The sequence below is a fragment of the Xiphophorus hellerii genome, chromosome 19, assembly GCF_003331165.1.
Source record: "Xiphophorus hellerii strain 12219 chromosome 19, Xiphophorus_hellerii-4.1, whole genome shotgun sequence".
Lineage (NCBI taxonomy): Eukaryota > Metazoa > Chordata > Actinopteri > Cyprinodontiformes > Poeciliidae > Xiphophorus > Xiphophorus hellerii.
Window position 1 is genome coordinate 23,811,795 of NC_045690.1, and position 23,420 is coordinate 23,835,214.

General features: G+C 40.5%; 1 protein-coding gene across 31 annotated transcripts in view; it reads right to left on the reverse strand.

Annotated features, from left to right (window-relative positions):
- Nucleotides 1–1,229: 1,229 nt before the first annotated feature.
- LOC116709502 (MAP/microtubule affinity-regulating kinase 3-like) overlaps nucleotides 1,230–23,420 on the reverse strand; it is a 60,957-nt gene continuing 38,766 nt past the window's right edge. For 3 of the 31 annotated variants that reach the window (XM_032548057.1, XM_032548059.1, XM_032548058.1), the window contains exons 10-20: nucleotides 22,982–23,081; nucleotides 19,537–19,649; nucleotides 19,298–19,445; nucleotides 18,900–19,108; nucleotides 17,469–17,572; nucleotides 17,052–17,234; nucleotides 13,938–14,207; nucleotides 11,903–11,929; nucleotides 5,780–5,824; nucleotides 3,553–3,597; nucleotides 1,230–2,100 (exon numbers count right to left, since the gene is read on the reverse strand). In XM_032548057.1, coding sequence (XP_032403948.1) covers nucleotides 1,755–2,100; nucleotides 3,553–3,597; nucleotides 5,780–5,824; nucleotides 11,903–11,929; nucleotides 13,938–14,207; nucleotides 17,052–17,234; nucleotides 17,469–17,572; nucleotides 18,900–19,108; nucleotides 19,298–19,445; nucleotides 19,537–19,649; nucleotides 22,982–23,081 — 1,590 coding nt within the window. In that variant the 3' untranslated portion in view covers nucleotides 1,230–1,754. Of the gene's footprint in view, nucleotides 2,101–3,552; nucleotides 3,598–5,779; nucleotides 5,825–6,736; nucleotides 8,796–9,007; nucleotides 9,088–11,902; nucleotides 11,930–13,937; nucleotides 14,208–17,051; nucleotides 17,235–17,468; nucleotides 17,573–18,899; nucleotides 19,109–19,297; nucleotides 19,446–19,536; nucleotides 19,650–22,981; nucleotides 23,082–23,420 lie in introns of those variants that run through there. The other 28 variants (XM_032548068.1, XM_032548085.1, XM_032548081.1 and 25 more) reach the window with 26 other exon arrangements.

The following is a 23,420-nucleotide window of genomic DNA, read 5'->3' on the forward strand; positions in this document are numbered from 1 at the left end:
ATAGAGACGTAATAAATTCAGATGCTTTGACTCGCCAGTAAGCGCTTTGCTCTCCTCCCACAGAGCCTCCTTCCCAGTTTTTTGCCGGGTGACTGTTGAGGAGTTTGTCCATGGACAAATATAGGAGGTATGCTGTTTTTTTCTACGGCAAAATTAACAAACAAACAAAGAAGCAAATGTTGTTCAGTTCTTTTTTGCTTGATTTGAACAATATGCACAATTTGATAAATCCCTTTTTTTTGTTTGTTTTAATGGCTCTAGTGGCCTTTATTTGAAAGGGGTCAGACAGGAAAGTGGGAGGCCATACGGCAAATGTCACCAGACCAGGATTCAAGCCTGCGAGGAATGAGACCTCCTTACATGGGTTGTGCTTTTCCCCTGTGCCGCCACAGCACGCCTTGCAGAAATTCTTTGATCTCCTGTGGCAACCATTAAGCTGGAAGGACCTAGCTCCGCCTACAAGGCAAAGCGCTCACCCTTTTCCACAGAGCTCCTCCTGGGAGCTATGGTCTCCAAGCTGAGCCTCTGCCTCATTTAGCAGCCTTTCTCCTAAGACTGACCCACCTCAGCTCCTCCAGACTAGCGGCAGCAGCAATTAGCAAACACCAGTTGGAGTGTTTGCTAATTGTAAATTACCTGTCAATTACCTGACAATAGAATTTTTTTTAATAACCAATTTTGAAAAAATCAGCTCGTCCTGCTTTGCACTAAATGACATCATAGGAGGCACAAGAACTGATCTGGTCATCTGGGATTCGGAAACAAAGATTTCAATCTAGTTCTTGTTGACCGTGGTAATGATGTAGTTGTTGCTGAAGGTGTCGGCTGCACTGCAGGTGGAGCTGGCTGGTAAAATGTGGTTCGTTATGTGTCTGGCGGTTCGTTTCAGGGAAGTGGCAGCTGATGCAGCAGAGGAGAGGCATCTGGACGTGGAACCATGTTTTGTTTTTTGGTTTTGTTGTAAAGGGGAACTCGATATCTAAACCTAAATATGCCAGGTGTATGAATACTTTTGGCCGTACAGTCAAGAATTAACTTATTTTTTTCTCCACAGCATTGTACAATAGATACATAAACTGATTTCAAGTTTGGTTTTAAAGAGGAGGAAACTTATTCATATGAATGTGAGCATTTAATCCCATTTTAATCAGACATTTTTTAATCCCAAAATGTCTGAACTTTAAAAGTAACTAGTCCTGCTGGTTCTGGTCCAGTGACGAGACGAGATGTTCAGGTTGACAGACGCTTTAATGGAGACATGAGTGAACCTTAACCATGTGGGCGTTAACATTGACTTCCCATTATCTCTAACTTTTAACAAAATACAAAAGAAAAAAAAATTAAAAAGTGTAGCAGTGAAGTCATCTTGAAAGCAAGATACATTATTTACACAAGAAAAAAACAAAAAGCTACATCTTTTTTTTCTTTTTTTTTACCGAGAGAAAAATAAAAATAAAAGGTGAAATAAATAAGACCAGAAATGCTTTTTTTCCTCCACATTCACAGCATGACAAATCATTGTCAACTTGTTAATGGCGACCCCTGGTGGTCAAAACAGACATTAGTAGATAATTCAGTAATTATTGCCAAAAGCCTGTATCTATACATTATAATGTTCAATACATACTGTGTTTTGTTTAAAAAAAAAAAAGCAGACATTTGGAAACTGCTACTTGGATGATTGTACAGCTTAAATACCTCTGAATATAGACTTTATTTTGATTTTTTTTTACTTATCTTTTAAGTCCTTTTGTTCATAGTTTTAAGTCGTTGGCAATTTTGGAAGCAATGTTCTTGAAAGCGATGGACGACCCGGATATCCTTTTGAAGCGGACGCCGTTCAGGGAGAGACGGGGGAGCTTGCAGACCTCCATCTCCCACTGGACCAGGTTCTCGGCCCGCCCGTCGCCATGGACGCAGAGGAGCAGGAAACTCTCTTGCTGTTCGTAGTCGCAGTTGTTGGCGTCGAGCACCTTGCGGATCTCCCTCATGATGTCGCAGGGCTCCATGGAGCTGGTGGTTCTCATATTCCAAGTGAATCTGAGGGAGCGGGGCTTACTGTCTTTAATTTCCCCTTTCTGATCCCCAGGTACATGGCGACTGTGGGGAGAAAGACACGGAGGAGAGCTTGGCTTAGAATAAATTAAAATCCTGCTGGGATTGTTTGCAACAAATCTTTCACAGAAGTGACTTTTTGTTTCTTTTAGGGGCGGAGGTGAATGAAACTATAAAGTCTAATAAAGCTGAAGTTTTTCTTACTGTGACCTGAGCCGCTCTGAGCTCAGTTTATCTTTATGTCACATTTAGGTTGCAGCACAAAGCTGTGGAACCTTTAACTAGACAAAATGTAGTCAACAGTCATTACAGCTTTTTTTATTTTTTGCTTGTGAAACCAACTTGTCTTTTATTCCAGTTTAACGGTGAAGTTAAATCTTGTTTTAATAATAATAAAAAACAGTTGTAAATAATCTATTACCATATTTACTCTCTCGTTACTTTTACTACATTTTGTCTGTGGCTTCCAAACTGAGAAAGGGGAAGTAAAAGAAAGTAAAACAGACTGAAGCCATCTCTGAAAAACCCAGAATATCACTGCAACATTAAGATTTGATTCACTGTACATAAATAAATTTAAAAAAGTTCTTTAACTGTCGATAAGATGTTTGAAATATAAACGTCTTCATACCTGACAATTGGAGATTAAAAACTCATTTCTGATAGGAAATGACAACAGCATCTCAAAAGATAATGTAAGAATTTCAAAGTAACTAAACTATTTATAACATTCCTCAATAATCAATAAAAAAAATACTGACTGACTTTAAAGCAGTCAAACTTTTTTAAATCTATTTTTATTTCTGATTAGCTCTTTCATGTTTCCTCATGTAGCAGAAGCTCCACGTCTTCTTACTAATTTATAAGATCAAAGGGATTCCTTCAAAACATGTATTTTACATAACAGTATAAAATCTTTTTGTAACTTCAGTATTCTAATGTATATTAGTTTTATTTGAAATAAATCTATTTTGTTTGTCTTTTGTGTCGTTTTGATTTGAAACCCCAGTAATTATTGGCTTAACATTTAAATCTATTTATTTAGTAAATAACACAAAGAAATTCTGGTCGTTTCTTCTTCTCTGGCTTTACAAACCAGAGAAGAAACAAGCAAAAAAAAAAAAAAAAAAAACATTTCTACTTTTCATATCCATTTTTCTTTTAAATGACCAAAATTTGACATTTTAAAATAGTTTTTACTAAAAACCTCCACCGCTTTCTGGGTTTTTCATAGATCATGTAAAGGAATATTTTTGGAGAATCTCAACAGAAACCGGAGACATTTCAGCAGAATTAAAGCAGACTTTGAATCTTCAGCTAGCATGCAGCGTTAGCAGAGCGGCACGTCACACAGCCATGCAACCGCAGCAACAAAGCTGCAACAACACACTGCTGCAACTCCTACACACTCAGGGCAAAGCAGCGCGGGCCTGACGCTACATGGGAAGCGGTGTGTGTGTGTGTGTGTGTGTTGGGGGGCAGCAGGTATAAGCTCACCTTGAGCCCTCAAGTCTCCCGTTTCTCTCAAACTCGGTTGAGACTCTGAGGCGCCGTGAGAAAATTCACACGGGGAGTCAGAGGAGAAGAAAACAACAAAACAGATTGTGGATTGTGCACAACACAAATCATTTCTCATCAATTTCAGTGAATGGAAGAGAAAAGAAAAGAGAAATAAAGTGTGTGACGGAATACGTTAGCGACGGTGTGAGCCACCACCAACACGTCACTGAGCAGTGACGTGAGCAGTGAGCTCACTGCTCACGTCACTGAGCAGATGAAGCGGCCGGGTTTGCAGTCAGCGTTTGCTGCCTCAAGTTAACGTTGGCTTCCAAGTCTCAGTTTCTTACAATGTAATGTTATTTAATTGCATTTCACAAATTACTTCAGGAGCATAACGAGGTGCAAAGCGTTTGCTAGCATGAGCTATTTTCACAAAACCCTTCAAAGGTGAACGTTGAACGTGTTTGGAGATTTGAGGACATGAGCTAATTCAAGCGACACCGGTTTCCTTGACCGGTGGTTCCGTTTGGCCAGCAAAATAGCCGCTACAAACTCAGCCCCTACCTTCTCCGAAGCTTGACTTTTTTGGTTCAAACTAGCTTCAACCAGTCTGCATTTATACGTCAAATAAATTCTGCTTTTAATTCCGCTGGAAGTGACAGCTACTGCGTTCATGGGCAACGCACGTGGTGTTGTTTTCAACGGAAGTGACGTGAAAAGGCCCGGGTGATGATCACCCGGCGACGAAAGACCCCGGATGCTTCTCTTACGTAGTCAGTCGAGAACGCCGGTGACGTAAAAATGCTAAGAGATATATTAATAGTAGCGCCATTATATAGCGGGCTGCACAGTGGCTCAGTCCGTTAGGTTGTTGCCTTGCAGTCGGATGGTTGTGGGTTCGCTTCCCAGAACTACTGCAGGAGTTTGCATGTTCTCCCTGTGCATGTGTGGGTTTCCTCCGGGTTTCCTCCCACATTCCAAAAACATGACAACAAGGTAAGAAATTGGTCACTCGAAATTGTCCCTAGGTGTGTGTGTGTTCCCCTTAGATAGAAATGGATGAATGGAATACAAAAAATTTTTTAAATTTTTTTTTTGAGGATTGTACATTTATGTTAATCGCCATATACAGACGTAATAAATTCAGATGCTTTGACTCGCCAGTAAGCGCTTTGCTCTCCTCCCACAGAGCCTCCTTCCCAGTTTTTTGCCAGGTGACTGTTAAGGAGTTTGTCCATGGACAAACAGCAAATAGGAGCTTTGTTGTTTTTTTTCCTACGGCAAAATTAATAAACAAAGAACCAAAAGTTATTCAGTTCTTTTTGCTTGATTTGAAAAATATGCACAATTTTCTTTTATTGTGAAACCAACATTTTTTTATTCCAGTTTAACGGTAAAGTTAAATCTTGTTTTAATAATAACAAAAAACAGTTGTAAATAATCTATTACCATATTTACTCTCTCGTTACTTTTACTACATTTTGTCTGTGACTTCCAAACTGAGAAAGGGGAAGTAAAAGAAAGTAAAACAGACTGAAGCCATTTCAGAAAAACCCAGAATATCACTGCAACATTAAGATTTGATTCACTGTACATAAATAAATAAAAAAAAGTTCTTTAACTGTCGATAAGATGTTTAAATATAAACATCTTCATACCTGACAATTGGAGATTAAAAACTCATTTCTGATAGGAAATGACAACAGCATCTCAAAAGATAATGTAAAAAATTCAAAGAAGCAACTTTAAACTATTTATAACATTCCTCAATAATCAATAAAAAAATACTGACTGACTTTAAAGCAGTTAAAACTTTTTTAAATCTATTTTTATTTCTGATTAGCTCTTTCCATGTTTCCTCATGTAGCAGAAGCTCCACGTCTTCTTACTAATTTATAAGATCAAAGGGATTCCTTCAAAACATGTATTTTACATAACAGTATAAAATCTTTTTGTAACTTCAGTATTCTAATGCATATTAGTTTTATTTGAAATAAATCTATCATTTCAGCAGAATTAAAGCAGACTTTGAATCTTCAGCTAGCATGCAGCGTTAGCAGAGCGGCACGTCACACAGCCATGCAACCGCAGCAACAAAGCTGCAACAACACACTGCTGCAACTCCTACACACTCAGGGCAAAGCAGCGCGGGCCTGACGCTACATGGGAAGCGGTGTGTGTGTGTGTGTGTGTGTGTGTTGGGGGGCAGCAGGTATAAGCTCACCTTGAGCCCTCAAGTCTCCCGTTTCTCTCAAACTCGGTTGAGACTCTGAGGCGCCGTGAGAAGATTCACACGGGGAGTCAGAGGAGAAGAAAACAACAAAACAGATTGTGGATTGTGCACAACACAAATCATTTCTCATCAATTTCAGTGAATGGAAGAGAAAAGAAAAGAGAAATAAAGAAGTGTGTGACGGAATACGTGAGCGACGGTGTGAGCCACCACCACCACCAACAAAAATAAATTAGAAACACAAAGAAAGATGGAAGAGCTGGCTTCCATTAATGTCAGTGAAGAAGAAGAAGAAGAGATGAAAGAAACCAAAACGGTGAGGGTCGTTCGTCTGGAACGACAGAAAACAGAAAAACACGGCGGCGGTGTTTCAACCCAAAACAGCAGCAACCAAGCAGGTGGGATGAGAAAAGGAAGACGGAGAAGCTGCGAAAAAGTTCTCAAAAGATCAAGTCGACGCCTGATTGAAGAGGTTAAGACTGAAGATCTCGTGTGTCAATTACTAAATGTTATCAGGACAATTTGGAAAGAGATCAATCGGTTTTCATTCGCTAAGTAAGGAAACGTCAGTGAGCAGATGAAGCGGCCGAGTTTGCAGTCAGCGAGGCGTGAAGTTCACAGTCCAGTCGACGTGTGACTGCGACTGCAGAACGCTAATGACCCAACATCTAGTCCACCAGGAGGTGAGGAAGACGTCCTGGGCTTCATCATCGGGTTCCAACTCGTGTGTCTTAAAGGGGCCGTTTAGAATGAGCTCAGTTTCTGATTGAACAACTTGAGAATTACACGCTGGACTTACAAAAACTAAAAACACCCCCGCGAGAGTCACGTCAAACACCAGCAGCTTGTAAGCGTCTACTTTGCAGAATTAAAAAAATAACTGTGTGCAGACTGACTGCAAGATCGAAACGTACATCTACACATATATATTAAAAAAAAAAAATAAAAAAAAAAAACGAACAACAACGTTAAATCTAGGGATGCACTGATCCACTTTCTCACTACTGATACTGAAATCTGAGGTTTAGTATCAGCGGAACTGACCTAAAATAATTATTCTTTTCTTTTTTTTTTAAACAGACATAAATGTACTGAATTGCAAATTTATTTCCTAACTTTGCACCAGGACAGCTCACTGAAATTCACCAATATAGCTGGTCAAACATGGAAAAACAACTTTCATTGGTTCTCAGTGTAATTAGCAGTAGAACAGCCGATGGAAAATAAATAAGGAAATTGACAAAAAATAAACAAACCTTTCACATGGTTCAAAAAGTTAAATTAGGAATTCTAAATCGAATGTAGAAATAAATAATGCATGACGTTGCTCAGTGTAGAATTACACTGAATAGAGCCGCCCCTATTGGATCGGGAACATCGTCACCGATTTCTGATGTAGAATTTTTTTCCAACATCAGGACCGATCCATATATTAATATGGGATCGGTGCATCTCCAATCAAATTTGTCCATCAATGAGCTGGCCTGCTTTACTGAAATATTAGTTGATTTAATGCGAGATGATTTTACCTGCTTGTGTGAAGAGACGCTGAGAAATACAGTTTTTCTTCCCTTCAACTATTTTCTCCAACTGTTTTTGTTTTTCTCCATATTTACTAAAGACGCGCCAAGAAATCAGTGCTGCTGCCGATTTTCAGCTCCACTGACAGACAGGAGCCACCCTGCCGTATCCACGTTCAACTGCAGCTACTTTCAAGCACAGAATATGTCAGAGGGCATTTAATAAAAAAGGAGACTATTTTTATTCCAGATGCTTCACGCTGATGTGTGTTCGTTACGTCTTTGATGATTCGTACACAACTTCCCAGTCTGTTACAGGAGATCAGGTCGTGTTCTGCTTTAGTGTGGCTGGTTGTACCGGCAGAGAGGCGAGCTGACTTCAGCAGATAACAGGAAGGCTGCTCATCACAGACAGATGTGAACCGACTCCAGTTTTCAGGCAGATCACTGGTCTTTAAAAAGGTTGACCGGCCAATTTCGACTTTGGACCAACTTGATTTTTTATTTTTTTTAACTGAAAAATTGTTGACAAAGTTGCTCAGTTTGCAACAGTGGGCTGACTGTTAACTGCACACATATAGATGTAACCTGGTGTGTTACATCTGCATCAAACCTCTCACAGCAAAGTAAAAGAGGACAGTGGCTGACCTTCTGACCTTCCCAGAAGGAGATAAGATCGGCTTCGCGTGTATCGGCCGATTGCAGATGAAGGAAACCTGGGCTGATTTATCGGTTCGCCATTAATTCTAGCCGTTTCTCTATTGTACGATTTTGAGCTGTTAACCTCCGGCCGTCATTAAACATGACGGATTTGGAAATACTTGGCAGCCTCCTAAAAATCTGAGGTGAAATAATGATTTACGTTTTCTAGAAAAAGCTGCAGAGATCCCTCTTTGCTGCAACCCTAAACGTCCAACAGGCTAAAACAGCTAAAAAAACCCCCGTCAAGTCCAAATCATTTTGCCTTTAACACAGTAAAAATCATATTTTACAGAGTCTCTCACAGCAGTGTGATGTCACCTTGGCAACCTAAATGAATAATGAACTCAGAAATAATTTGACAGACGTCTACTGAAAGTTGATCAAAAACACCTTTCTGATGGCGCTCACGTCGCTAAAAGCGTTTAGATACAGAAAGAACATCTAAATAATGTAACATTAAAAACTCCTCTGACAGGACGGGTGTTCTGGACAGGCTCCCATCATGCACTGCAGAGGAAACAAACAAAACGTGTGGAATGCCACATTCTAACATCTAAAAGAGGACAAGAGGACAAGAACAGACGGGACTGACAGCAGGTCCAAGGTTAGCCAAAATGGCGCCGAAAACAACAACAACAACAAAGAAACACTACAGAAGGAGGAGCAACATCTGAAAACCAGACTGTTCCTTTAGAGACTTCCTCAGGGAGAAATTAGGAGATTGAAACAACCCTTACTCTAGATCTTCATCTTCCTACAACTCTCTATATCTTCTGCTCGAGAATCTGAAAGAAAGAGATCGGAATCTGAGGAAACTGAAAAAGCGGCAAAAAAAACAAAGGGAAGAATATTCAAATGAATGGCATGAGGACGGGGCAAAAAAATAAAAAAATAAAAGGGGGGAAAAAAAGCATGGCAGGATGATGAAAAAGGAAGGAGGAAATAAAAAAGAGAAAAGAAATGAGGAGAGAAAGAAAGCAAAGGGCAGAAGACTTACTAAGGGTCTTTCCTCCCTGGGTAGAAGGGTTGGCAGGCCCTGTTTTGGCTATCTGCCGTTTGGCCGGGTCAATACTGACCCTGGGCAGAGAGGAAGAGCAGCAAGAGGGAAAAGTTAAGGACACGAGAAGGTAAGAAAGACAAAAAACACAGAAGCTGTGAGGAGAGGAGAGGAGGTGACTCAGCCTAAAATGTCCTGAGGAGGGAAAAAAAACAAAAAAAAAACAAAAAAAAGATGAAAACTCACTGATCAAGTCCCAAGATGTGAAGAGAAGTATGGAGACTCAGAGCTGACAAAATTTAGTAAAAGGTTATCAGACAGGTCAAAAACTACGGAGGGGGGATGAACAGCAACACACCTTTTACTACATTTTTTCACCTCCGCAGACATGAGAACAGAAAAAAGTGAAAGATGTTAGAGTGAGACTGGAACAGAGCGACAGGAAGCCCTGCATCGTCATGGAGATGGAGGTTCCCAGAGCAGCCACCGGAGGCCGCTGTCGACCTCAGGTCAGCACTCCCAAGAGCTCACCAGCGGCTGTGCTACACTTGGTGCTAAACATGCCACAGTCTACAGAATGATCCAGGAAAAGATCCATAACTGTTTTTAATCAACCCAAAGCTTTCGTTACGTCTCGTGAAGTCAACACCTCGTCTTTTATGTCTGCTGAAGGAACCTGTCCGTTCTTTTAAGTCTCGACAGATAACGTTTAAAACCTTTACAGAAGGGTGGAGGGGTTTACTCGCCTCTACAGCAGGGGTGTCAACTCTTTCATTGTGGGCTATACCAAAATCCTGAATGTTCCCAAAAAGCTGAGAATGTATTGAATGTATAAAACAGATTAAACTGTAAATAGCAACAGCTCTCTCTGCGTCCCTTTTTAAAATTAAATACAAAGTCAGTCCCAATCAATCAAAATCACTGATTTTGTGGTGCTACTTTAAAAATATTTGCATATATATATATATATATATATATATATATATAAATATAATTGTGACATTTGCGCTTCAGTATGACGGGTAAATGTGACTTTCAATCGTGGACGAGAACTTATCATGTAAGGCTGATGCAGAATGGCAGTAGAAGAAACAAATGCTGCCACCTGCAGCTGGGAGTTGGCATCACTTCAATCCGATGTTCTTGAGTGTTCTTGTGGAATATTTGCGAAAAACTCACAATCACGCATTACCGCAATAAAGCACTGGGATCTGTTGATTTTGTGCGAATTTCTGCTTTGCTTTGATTGATGAAATTACATTTAAGCACACTTCTTATGAAACTTGCACTAATTTTTAGCTTATATTTTATGAGCTTATTTAATTGAATTAAATGTCTTTATTTGTATTGCAGCTCAAATTTTGAGATTAATCTCTGAAATGTTCCAGAAAAAAAACATGGAAAGTTTGAAAAGTTGAACATTTTTGACTTTTCAAACTTGGGCTCAGAGGCTTAAAGGGCAGTAGCCCAGGGCACCGATTGTTTGGGGCCCACAAAAACTTGGACTTCTTTTTTATTTATGAATGCGTTTCAAAAATATTGTACTTTAGAGGTGAGCAATATACTACTGTTATAACTACAGAAGTAACGATGAAATCTATTACGTTTTTTAGGTAACTGTACGACTGACAGCATGACTCATGGAACAAAGAAAAAACAGCAAAACTAACAATCTTAACAACACAGACAAGTTTGGAGATTTTAAACAGCATTAATTGGAATTTATCATAATAAGTCAAAGTTCTTAAGAAATTTATCACAATAAATGATGTGATAAATGCCCATATCAGAAGAAATTAATTAAAATTTGGGGATTTTTATGAATTACTAAACCTACAACACATCAATTCATACATGCTGATATACAGCCTTATGTATAAATATACTGTCATTTGCAATAATGAAAGATTTATTTTAAGTGTACGAGGCATTAAAATGGGCTTCAACCCAGGGGCCACATCCTTGTAAATCCGGCCCTCATGGCAGCATTTTAACCAAATACAATCTGATGCTTTGGCTGATACAGTATTTCTGCAGTCAAAATGTATTGGAGACTCAAGGATTTGTGGCAACTTTGTTAGTAACAATCTAAACTTTACGTCGTCATCTGATGGCACCGAGCTTTCTGGTCAAGGATAACTGTACGATGTATTTAACACAGTGTGGCGTTTATCGGCAGAAAGGACTGAAGAATGTAAGACGAACACGGCAATGAAACGCCCAACGAGCTTTTACAGGAAAGGGACAAAAAAAAAAAACAGGTTGTGTTTAATCAGAAAATGTGTTTAAGGAGCGAACTAGTCGGTCGTTTGGTCTTATTATTCATCAGTCGAAATCAAGAAGAACGCAAACCAGGACTAGCGTACATCTGCGCACCTAGAATAATAATAATGCAGGAGAATAATGTCTAAGGCACCGTCGAATGGCGGCTGTGTTACGCAGGACGGCGGCTGTGGGGCAAAAATGACCCACAATCAATGGCGGCTGGAAGAAGCGACCCCATGCATGCGCTGACGACTGATTAGTGACAAGCTGCTTCGTAGTTGCTGTTGGTTTATCGGCTGATTGGTCGGCTCAAACAATCAGCTTTCAGCCACTCAGACCAACCGCAGCCACACGGAGAGCATTTACACACACGGCTTCTCTCTGAGCAAAACGGAGGACAGAGGTTTTACTTCATTACATCAGCGCTAAAGCGACTTTTAACACCATCCGTTTGGAAGACTTAGCAACGTTTGTCTGCTTGGAAGCTGTGTGTGTAGATGCCCCCAAACAGAGCAGGGTGTTAGTTCGGTGCCAGCAGCCCCACTCGGCTCAGAAACCAAGTCGCAGCTTCTCAGTGAGGCCCATCTGGTTATAGTTGGTACAGAGCGGAGAACAGAGCAGGAGTCCTACCTTTTGGTAAACCTGAATGACATGTTTCTACAACAGAGGCAGACAAAGAAACAGTGAGAATGGTGAAAGAGAAAGTGGCAGGAATAAGGGAAGGGAGTGGGGAGGGGCATGAGGGGGCTGAGTGCATGAACAAAAAAATGGCGGTGGTCGGAATTGCCGTTTCTCCTTCTCCAATTCATCATGAAATGATTACGACTCTTGGTTTTTAGGTCAGACGTCGTTGGATGTCGCTGACCTGGCTGCTGCTGCTGCTTCACACACACATGTCGGCTGGGTTTTTAATGCACACGGGGTCCCAACACACCAATGAGGAAGCTAAAAGTTAAGCTAATGTTGGGCTTTGCTTTCAGAAATGAGTTTCTGTCTTAAAGACTGAAGGAAAAAAGGAGCAGAAACTAGTTGGAGTGTGTGGCAGTGTGCAAAATATTAACAACCCCTTTTAGGCTCGTCACATTCTCATAGTAAAAAGAAAACTTCAGTAGATTTTATTTGGATTTCATGTGGCTAAGAGTAGAGCATAACTGTGTCAGTGGAAGAAAAATACATCTTACCAAATAAGGCCTCTAAAAAGTATATAGCTACAACAAACCCTTCAGAACTCCCCTGGTGTTAGTAAATTATTAATGCAGATAATTATTCTGATGATTAAGAAGATTTAGCTGCATTCTGACATCTACTCTGTGTTATTGTCAAAATACCAATTATTTTGACGATTAATCGATTAATTGTATAATTAAATTGGCATATTCTTCAACGTTTTCATTTAGTGAATAAGTCCTTTTCGTACAAAAAAAAGAAAAAGAAATAGTTCAATTAATTTTAAATAAGAAATTTGAATCTGGTGAAGCTAAAACTATGGGGAATTCTGGGTAAAAGATACTTACAGAAAAAGATTTCAATATTTTGGTACAGTTTTGGCTGTCTGTATAACAATTGCTCAATTACTGAATTAGTTGACGGTTATCTCAATAATTGATTCATCATGATTAATACAACTAATAGCTTCAGTTACAGAATAAGTGGAATCACGAAGCAGACCGGTCAGGGAGAAAGTTCTGGAGTTTAAAGGAATCCTAAGCTTTGTCTGTATGTCACTGCAGTGAGTCCATCTGAAAACAGAGCATCAGCTGCTGGTTCATCCACCAAAACAGAGCCAGTTATTCAGCCAAGAGGCCAAAATGAGAACTTTATGGAGGAGCAGCATGAACTCAAACATACAGCCAGAGATACAACGGAAAGGTTTGGATCAAAGCATTTCTTTGCTATAAAACGGTCCAGTTCAAGTCCAGACCTAGCTCCTTTCGAAAACATGTAGGACGACTTGAAAATTGATGCTCACAAAAAAAATGTTCTATAGTATGAAATCTCAATAAAATACATTGATGATTGTGATTTGAGAAATGTCAAGAGGTGTGAATACATTTGCAAAACACTGTACGTTACATCAAAAACTGCTACCAAAACACTGCTGTGTATTGTTTTATTGAATATTTATCTGCCCTGATCCTCATTTTTCATAGTTTCCTGTTCCTACAGCTGGAGTCCAATTATTCCATCTGAAGCTCCTTCAGAAAGTTTCTCAGCAGCCAACCAGTCAGCGACATGAACTAAGATTTAATTATACTAATAAAAATGATAAAAATCATAATCAAAAGACTGAAGAGCTCCCATACATGATAGCGTATTAGGGCTATTACAGAAAGAAAAAAAGTTAGCAAGTTTCCACCAAAAAAAATAAAATAAATAAAAAATTAGATTTCTTTCTTACAAATTTTCAACTTTCAAACTCAGAAATCACAGAAAGTTTTTTGGCGGAAATTTACTCCTCTTTTATTCCTATCCACCATGGCTGTCCCCCTAGCATGGACACAGGTAGGATACGGCTCAGTATTCAATGACCACATGAGGTCATCATCTGCAAAGGGCTGGGATCGTCCTGAACGTTCAGGTCGGTAATAAGCGACATGTTTCAGAACAGGTGGGAGCTGAACTCCAGCCCAGCCTGACGGACCTGCTGAGGAGCACGGACACCTACCTACGGCTGAGTTTGGACGTGAGCTTAGAGAACAGGTTGCTGGTTCCGCGGCTGCGGGTTTGGGACAGGGGCGTGGCGTCGTGGGACAGGGTGGGGGACGCCGGCGGCCCGTTGTACGTGGCGGTGCGGCGGTCTCTCAGCTGGCCGCCGTGGAAGGTGCTGCGGCTGGCCGTGCCGCGGGGGAAGCGGAGGCGGTCGGGCGTGGTGGCGTTACTGATGCTGTGGGTGGACGCCACCGGGTTCCTCTGGCCGCCGGGCGACACGGCAACACTGTCGAGGCAGAAGGAGGGAGAGGTCACGGTCTGACGACGCCTCACGTTTAACCTGCATTCCAGTTGTTTAAGTGTAGTCAGACGACATGCAAAATATTGAATAGATCTAAAATAATTTTATCTGTGTGCACAACAAGATTTTTAACCAGCTCCAGTTTTGAAACGAAAATTGCGACTGAATTTGGATTTGAGACGTCAGACATAAACAGAGAGAATTGTATTTGTATTTGCAGGTGGATTTAAAACAATGACATATTTCAGCACACGGCTGGAAAACCAAAGAAATCTGAAACACAAATATAAAAACATTAAGCGTAGGGCTGGGCAATATTTTTCACACCAGATCCAATTATAATCTTTTTAAAAAAAATTTTTTATTTTTATTTCTTGACAGAAAGACAGAAAATATATTCAAAATTTGGCTTTTATTTCAGTCGGTCTTTTCTGAGTTCTGCAATGGAGTATCGGTCCAGGCTGCAGGTATTATTGTTTAATTAAAAAAATATAATTATAATATTAGCAAAAAAGACACAATTTAACCAGAAGCAGGAGGTTTGCATGTAGAAAGTTATCATGATTTGATGCGACAAACTCAGTCTGTGTGGTTCTTTCAGTTGTTTGCTTAATTGTTTCAAAGTTCTGATGACAATTTGATGATGATGTGTTAAAAGATGAAGTATTACCTTAGTTTAAATATTTATTTTTTGTATAGGAGCTCTTATAAAATGACTCCTTTATTATACTTACATGACCTAATTCTGGTTGTATTATTACTTTATTGTTGTATTATTTTGATTCTATTGTTGTACGACTTTATTCTTGTGATAAATAAAATAATACTTTTAAGACTGGCCTTAATACTTAGTCATAGAGCTTAATTCAATGTCCAAATAAATTAAAACTGTAAAGCAGGCTTTCCAAACGAGACGGCAACCAAAATCTGACATCACTTTGAACTATGGAATCTAAAGAGTGCAAAAAAATAAATAAAAAAAATTCCAGATTTCCCAGAAATTGAATTTTCAGAAGCCAAAAATTTGATGAATTGTTACAATAAACTTATCACCCAGCCCCAGTAAGAAATGAAATTTTTTGATCATTTATCTGTTAAAATTATGAACTTCTAGAACTAGAGTTCTTCCTAATCTCCTTCAACAGCGTGAATTACTAGAATTAACCCAGTTTCAATTGTAAATCGGCAAGTCAAAGCCAGACACCCATAAACTTAGGAAAACCTGTCTCACGTAAATTCACTTCACTTCAAACTGCAACAGAAAAATAAAACCCAGAGCAGCTTTCCACCCCGGACATGAATGCATAGAGGTGCAGAGTGAAGGGAGAGATTACAGTTTGAACAGAAACAGAGGACAGACGATGAGCAGAGGACCTCTGACGTCCAATAGGAGGTGAGCAGATGAGGAGTCCAGGGTCAGAGTTCACAGCAGAAAACTGAGGTGAGATCAGGAGCAGTTTGTTGACGTTCGCTGCAGCAGCAGGGGATCATCAGGGGAAGGATGGAAATATGGAATATTACAATATTCTTTGCTGAATCCCAGAGATTCACTGATCAGAATTGTTTGTTTCCAACAACTGGTTTTTGACCCAACGATAGTCATATTTAATAAAGTAAAATATGCGTTCCAATGTAGCTCATTTGTCATAATAGAAGTAGCTTTTGAAAATTGACAACCAGTTTAATACTGTCAGCTATTAAACATACTTTTCATTAAGGCTATATTCAATTCAATTGAAAAATACTTTATTAGTCCTAAAGGGAAAATATATATTTTTAAAATGTTAAATTCAATTATTTCTGTGTCAATGACTTTTTTAAAGGTACATACTGTAGCTTTTATGTGCTATGTTCACTAATGGGGGGCGTGGGGGGGTAACTAGATTGGATTTTAAGCTTCCAGCCGACCAGTCACTGGCTGAAATTATCCAGTCACTGGTCTGGCTAATTTCAGTCAGCCAATCTTTTTTCCTTCAGATAGTTTTTGCTGAGATCTGACTGTTTCTGCATGGCTGTTCACGTTCTGAACGCTGCCGCCATCAGACTCCGGGCTGGACGGTCTATGGCGACCAGGGAGGTCCCTCCTCACACAGCACACTCTGTTCACCAAGGTCAAGACTGATGCTGCACATGTTGTTATGTGTTGATCAGTTCTGAAGCTGAGCAACAAAATGATGACTAGTAACAGGAAGCGACATGTCAATGTGGTTAGCTTGAGGCAATGGAGTCTAAAAGAGACAAAGCGGATACCTGTACCTCGGATCAGTGGTGGGGGTTTTTTGGGTGCCATGTTTTTGGGAATAACTGGCATGATGTAAAGCTCAAAAAAGTCAATTTTACAAAATAATGTCCCTTTAAATAGAGAAGCAATGATTGTTTCAAACACTATTTACATTCAATTTGGCCTCTTTCTGTTTTCCTTGGTGGAAAATGGAGCATCTGTAACACGAGAAGGCGTAAATTTTGGGGAAAAAAACGGGTCTGGTCCATGTCTGATATAAAACCACAAATCCACGGGCCAAAAAGACATGGGTCATATGAGCAACAGAGTTGAATTAGAACCACTTTTACCAGCAGTGAGAATGGATCAACTAACTGAAAGTCGTTTGTAGGCTGAAAAGTGTAAATTATCCTCAAACGTGCTGACATGTTGAAGATCTTTTTCACGGAAGCACGGAATACGTTTTTGTAAATGTATTCCGTGCTTTAGTTGCAGGGTTACAGCATGGAGCTGCATGTGTGGGTTAGCAGGGCAAAACGGGGCCGATACACAACAGGAGACAGACGGGGTGGGAGGTTGGGGGTGGACTGGAAGCCCTGCTGTCTTACTTGGCCGAGCAGCGGTCCAGAGCGTAGTAGGAGTGGGGCAGGGTGGCCCAGTCTGCCTGACAAGCGTATAGAGGGCTGACGATATGATACCTCTGCTGTACCGAAGTGGACGAGGCGCCGAAAACGACGGCACCAAAGGCAGAAGAAGAAGAGGGGCTAATGGCACAAGCCATCTCAGTCATGCTGGGCATGCCGAAACGAGGAAGGGGAAAAAAATACACACCCCACATCACAAACAGGCGGGGGGAAAAAAAAAAAAAATGAGACAAGGTGGAAATAAAAGGAGGAACAGAAGAAGAAAAACAAACAAACAAAAAATAATCAAGGTATTGGACATTCCTAATGAGCGGTTCAAACTGAAACTTTGCTGTTCCGGCCAAGATGCGAGATCACGGCTGATTAACTTCTAGCTCTCACCTGTTCTCCTTCCCGTTGGGGATGACCGAGAGGCGGTCCGCGTTGTTCCTGTCGCTGCAGACATACGTGTTCCTCCTGGTCATGCCTGCTGAAGCAGAGTTATTCTGCAAAGCAAAAATGGGGGACAGAGGCTCCAGGTCAAAACTTGATCATTCAAGATCTCAAGTTTTAGGTAGAAGCGTGCACATACAGAGTTTATGCAGATTGCATCAAGTCAAATTTAAGACTTTTAAAGACCTGTTTAAGACTATGATAAATAAAATTTATGAGTAATATCACAACAGTGATGTACAAAAGACATGCAGGGGATCAAAACTGTGACACTTCTGGACTTTTGGCAGCAGCTTTGAACTTCTCACCTGGCATATGAGCTTGAGGCTAGTTAGCTAGCTAGCAAGTAGCTTGTAACCATTAGCCTCAGCTACTTTGAGTCACAGACCAGCTTGAGTGAAGATATTTGCACATGACAAACTAACGTTCAATAAACAAACAAACAAACATATTCTAGCCTCTAAAGAGCTACATGATAGCTACTAGTGGCTTGTTTGTTTGCTAGCTAGCTTACAAGTATTAGCAGGGTGCTATCAGTAGCCCTAACCTCTTTGAGTCACAGAGCGCAGAGAGTGAAGCTGTCTGCGCACGACTCAAACTAGAGGCCAATATCCTAGCTGCTAATGAGCCAAATGTTAGCAACTAGTGTTTTGCCTTCTTACTAGCTAGAAAATATTAGCTTACTGTTAGTATACTTAACTGCACCGAGTCGCAAAACGCAGTGAGTGAAGATGCCTGCGCACGACTCAAACTTTTGCCTGACAAAAATCCTAGGATCTGAGATTAAATAGACCTGCCACAACAACATTTATGAACTGTGAATAATTTATGTAGGGGTAACTTGCACTTTTGCACTGTACCTACATAGCTGAGTCTAATTCATTTTAAACTTAAGGGCTCAGTTCCAGAAATTCATTGATAATGAATTTCTCTAACAAAAGAAACATACATTCAATAAAGTTACAGTTGCGCTGTTGCTTTCTACGTCACCGAAAGGGCATGAAAAACATCCAGAGGTGAAAACATTTCCTCATCTCCAGACTGGAAACAATACTGGAAACTTTAACAGTATGTTCTTGTTGTTCCAGTTCTGTTGTGCAGCTGATTTTAAATCGCCGTACAAATAAAACAGTGGACTGAAATGATTTCCTTCTCAATCAGATTCATTCTTCTAAGATGGTATGAGGAAGAAAATTACTGCAGTTTCTTTTTAAGAGGAAGAAACGGACTGTCACTAAAAGATGTGACCGGAAGACAACTGCAAAAAACAAAACAATAAAAAAACATCTTTGGAGAAGAATCCAACATAGGAAGCTGATCTCAGGAGTAGACAGCCCTTTATAAACTCGGCTCTTCAGACTGGGTCTGTGGGTTACTCACGCTCGGGCCGGTGGTGGCTCCTTTCTTCCGCTCAGGGATGTCAGCCTTGTTGGGGTTGTTGGCGTTGCCCAGCAGGGGGCTGGAAGGTAGACCGCCTCGGCTGCCGGGTTTCCGGAGCTGAGCTCCGCTTTCGTCCTTCGCACTGTTGTCTGCTGTGGTGGTCTGGCTTCTCTTTGGATGAGCCATCCCTGGAGGAACGTTCTGACCGACTAACGAACAGCAACAATATCATTTTAAACGGTTTCATTTAAGCTATCTTGAACAACCACTCAAACGCATTAACCATCAAATCTTTAGGTTACAATCACGGGTGCAACGGTAAACCTGCCCCAATTTCCTTAATTTTGCCTAAGAAAGACTATAGCAGCGATAAAGTGAACGACCTGCAGGCTGCTCACCTTGCTCACTGTAGCGCCTTTGTTTGTGGTTGGAGGAGACGCTCCGATGCACTTTGAGGTGGGATGGCGACTGGCCGTTGAGCTCACTGTTTGGTCTGGGTTTGGCCAGAGACAGATTGCTGCTGGAGGCAGAGTCGCTGGGCTCCAGCTGACATGGAAATATGCACGATAAGTCAAAACACGCAGGACAGAAAATATTTTTGACAACAAGAGAAGTGGAGCGGTGTGTGTCTCTGTACCTCAGAGGCTTTCCTGCCCAGCAACAAGTAGGTGGCTGTGATCTCATCATACTTCATCTTGGCCAGGGAGTCCTGGATCTCCTCCAGGTTGTAGCCCATACCCACCATCACATCTGCATGAACAACATCAAGGAGCTCATTTAAGCTGAACACATGCACCCAGAGGATGAAAGGCTTAAAGAAGTTTGAAAAAAAAATACACACATCTTCGGTTAAAGTGAACCACTGGAAATTAATTAAATAATCAAACTTATATTTGATGCACTTGTTGGCTTGGGCCAAAAATGAGGAGGTGTGTGTAGAGTTCATGCTGGTTGAATTAGCATAAAAACATGCATGTTTCCCTAATATTTTAAAGAACATTAGTAAGTATACACTGCTTTAAATAAAATGATAAAACTTTTATTTTATGAAGAATACAGGAAACACAAAGGGTGTTTTCACACCTAATAGTCTGATAGATTCTGTTTAATTAGGGACCAAAGTTGCAGCAATTGTTCCATTTTCAGCTGCACTGTCAAACCAACCGAAGCCTTTGAGCAGCCTGTCCTCCCCCTCACCTGTGGTGGCGCTCCACCAAGAACCACTGAAGGAAACAACAAAAATAAAACCTGAAGTAGACAATGAGAGCCACATCCTTCTTCACGAAATAGAAACAAAAATGGAGTGGCATCAAATTTTAGCCATTGGAGGATTTCTCTTTTGTTGTTGGTAAAAGACCACAAGCTATTTCTCCCATTAGCGCTGGACATTTGTGTTTACCCAGAGTGCCCTGCACTGCAGTCCACTTCCTGCTTTCTGAGCGGTCTGCTTGACATTCTCATATGCAATCGAACCGCACCAGAGGTCACTTCCACCGAACCCAGACCGAGATTTGTAGACTAACCAGAATTTGCTTTTTTGGTCCACATCAGTTTGTTTATGCATTCACACCTTCCCAAATGAACCAGGCTTTCTAGACAAACAAATTGGATTTCCATTAAATGTTAGATGTTGGTGTCAAACCCTCAAAATGGTTTGAAAGATTTGGACAAAACCAGAGGCTGTGAGTTAAGCGAAATGGCTTAGAGTCTGGGTTTGGATAATGGTTAACCTACAGTATCAACTTAGCTCCCATCTGATCTGAACTCCTTCTGGCACATGTTTGTTGTGTCCAATAAATGCTTTCTGGCAAACATAAAGCATTAAAATGTGTTGAAGTTTGTAGTTGTATTGCAAGATAAAGTGGAAAACTTCTTAAGGAAGAGTAGCTGCTGGTGGTAAAATGAGAACCTGATGTGTTCAGACGTCCTGCCGATGTTCACCCCGTCAGGGCAGGCTGCTCGCGTTCAGCAGTGATATCATATTAACACTCTGGTATTAAATGTTAAAAGCGGAGGTGAACTCCACCTGGAGACAAACCAGAGTTTCTCTCAGCAATGTCTGACTTCCTGTGCACCAGAGAGAAGAAGAAACAAACAAGCTGTGCTTCTCTAGCCAGGCAGAACTGGAGCCGTCATCTTCCTCAGCCTGATCTCATCTTTCTCACTTTCATCCTGCAGCTCCTCTAACACTTCAGCTTCTTTCTCAGCTTCACAGTTCAGCTCTGCCGTAGAACTGCGAATTGTTGACTTCCAAAAGAAAAGATGCTTGTGAAAACTATTCAACAAATTTGGTAGGACTAAAGAATGGACATGATTTTTGAAGAGTAAAATAAGTCAGCCAGCAGATGCCGTACTTTAATGCTAAAGTCGGAAACCGGCGAAGACTTTGGGTGGTTTACGTAAATGCCTCTTGTTGCTTGGAATAGATTTGAACAGACACAAGTGTTCTTTCCAATGTTGAATGGTCAGTTAAAAAAAAAAAGTGTATTTCAGCCTCTGGTAGAGATTTTCCTGTTCTTATTTTTTAAGTGAAAGACTAATTTAGACAACGCAACTGGATCAACAGTGACCACCCTGCTTCTAATACAAAGCATGGTCTCAGTGAGGCCGGTGTTCCTGGCAGCTTTAAAGTTTGAAAAACTGTCAACTGCTCCTTATTAAAAGATTACTTTGTAATCATTTACTACAGTCATTTAATAATGAACGATAAAGTCATGCACGTTAGTGTTATTAAAGTAGACTTTAGTCATAGGTGAAGCGGCTTTAATTTAACAAAATGACTCTCCGTTGGTTCATGTAAAATGCTTTTTAAAAAAACTGTTCCCAAAAAATATGCTGTGCAGACAAGTCGGCTTTATTTTTCACTTTTTGTTGGATGTGAGGCAACAATGTATTTTACTCAAACTTTGCTCTTCTTCACCTTTTAACTAAGGTGAAGTTCGATGCAGTTTACTTTCTGCTAAACAATCTAAAAGTGAAGTTAACTTGTTCAGACTTAAAAAAAAGAACTGTACTTAAATAAAAGTGGGAAAACCTTATGTAAACTGAGGATTTTTTTCCCCCACCAAAAATGGCAGTCATAATTGGTTGGTTTTTGAAAGATTACATTTTTAAATAGTAAACTGATATAAACATGAATAAGAATTTACTTTAAAAAAAAATTTTCTGCGGTGAATGACACTTTTACAAGAGGAACAGTTGCACAGTTATTGTTAGATAATTGTAGCACTTTGAAAATATATTGGAGTTAAAAAAAACTCCAATATATTCGTAAATGACAGAAATATGTACAGACAGAGAAGACGGGTAATTTGAGTGAGGAGTGAAAGAAGCCTTCGATCCAACATTAAACAGAGGAAACGGCCTCAGATTTCATCTTTCTAACACCTACTCTGCAGCCTTGACTCGTCTCCTCACTCGTTTTTCAGCAGTGGATAAATGTGACCAAAACAACTCGCGTGGCATCTTTTGGGACTTGTTTGGATCATGGAGCTCCAACGGCCCAAACATTGAGACGAACAGCTCCTCACGCCTCCTAATGGCCCCACAACGGACTCCAGCAGCCCTCTGACAGGGTTCAAGTCAAGTCCGTATTGTTAAATATATTTTTATTTTAGAGGGTCATTGTGAAATGTATAACAACAATTGTGATCTTAGCATTACCAAAGAATAAAGCTGGCATTTTCTACCTGTAAAGGTTGGATTTATGATCAGAATTTGGACATTCCTTAAATCTTAGCTTTCTCCTCTGAGAGAAGGTGAGTTCACACCGACACATGTTCACATTCAGCCAACCTCAGCTGCTGTTATGCAACAGCTCCCCTTTCTATTTCCAGCTCGTGTAATGGGGAAGGTTTCTGCTGTTCTGAGCATGCAGCCGCACGGCTCGTGTTCATTTATTCATCGTCACGTTTCCTCCTTCCTAAGCTCCTCGGCTCCGACAGAATGACTCTGCTCCGGCATTACGGAGCTGTAACTGTTCCAACATTTAGCACATTCAAAATTCACACATCTTCACGCCGGACCGGAAACAAGAGCAAACGAGTCGAGCAGTTCTGAGGACGGCCGTCGTTGTGGGTTACCTATTCTCTTCTGATCCGTGATGTCCAGTTCTGGTTCGGTGTAAGGCTTCAGCTCGTCCTCCTCGAATCCCGAATTGATCCACCGATCCTTCATGATTTGCTAAAAAGAAAGCAAAATGACAATTTAAGCCTCATTCATACCATATGTATGAAATCAACTTTTTTATTTTTGTCTGATTTTGTTCTTTTTACACACAGCTGTAAAAGTGTTGCAGGAATTACAGATTGCATGTGAACCAATCACATTTAGATTAGATCAGTCAACATCCATACTGAACTCAGCTGCATCCCATCTGGAGGAAGTGTTGCTTTTAATTTGCAGCAGATCAATGGCTGTGTGGGGTTTTGATGAGGGCCTGTCCAAACTAATTACCAAAGCTCTGATGTAACCGTCACAGTTTTAGGTCAACAGTGTCACATCTACAGCAGACCAACCAGC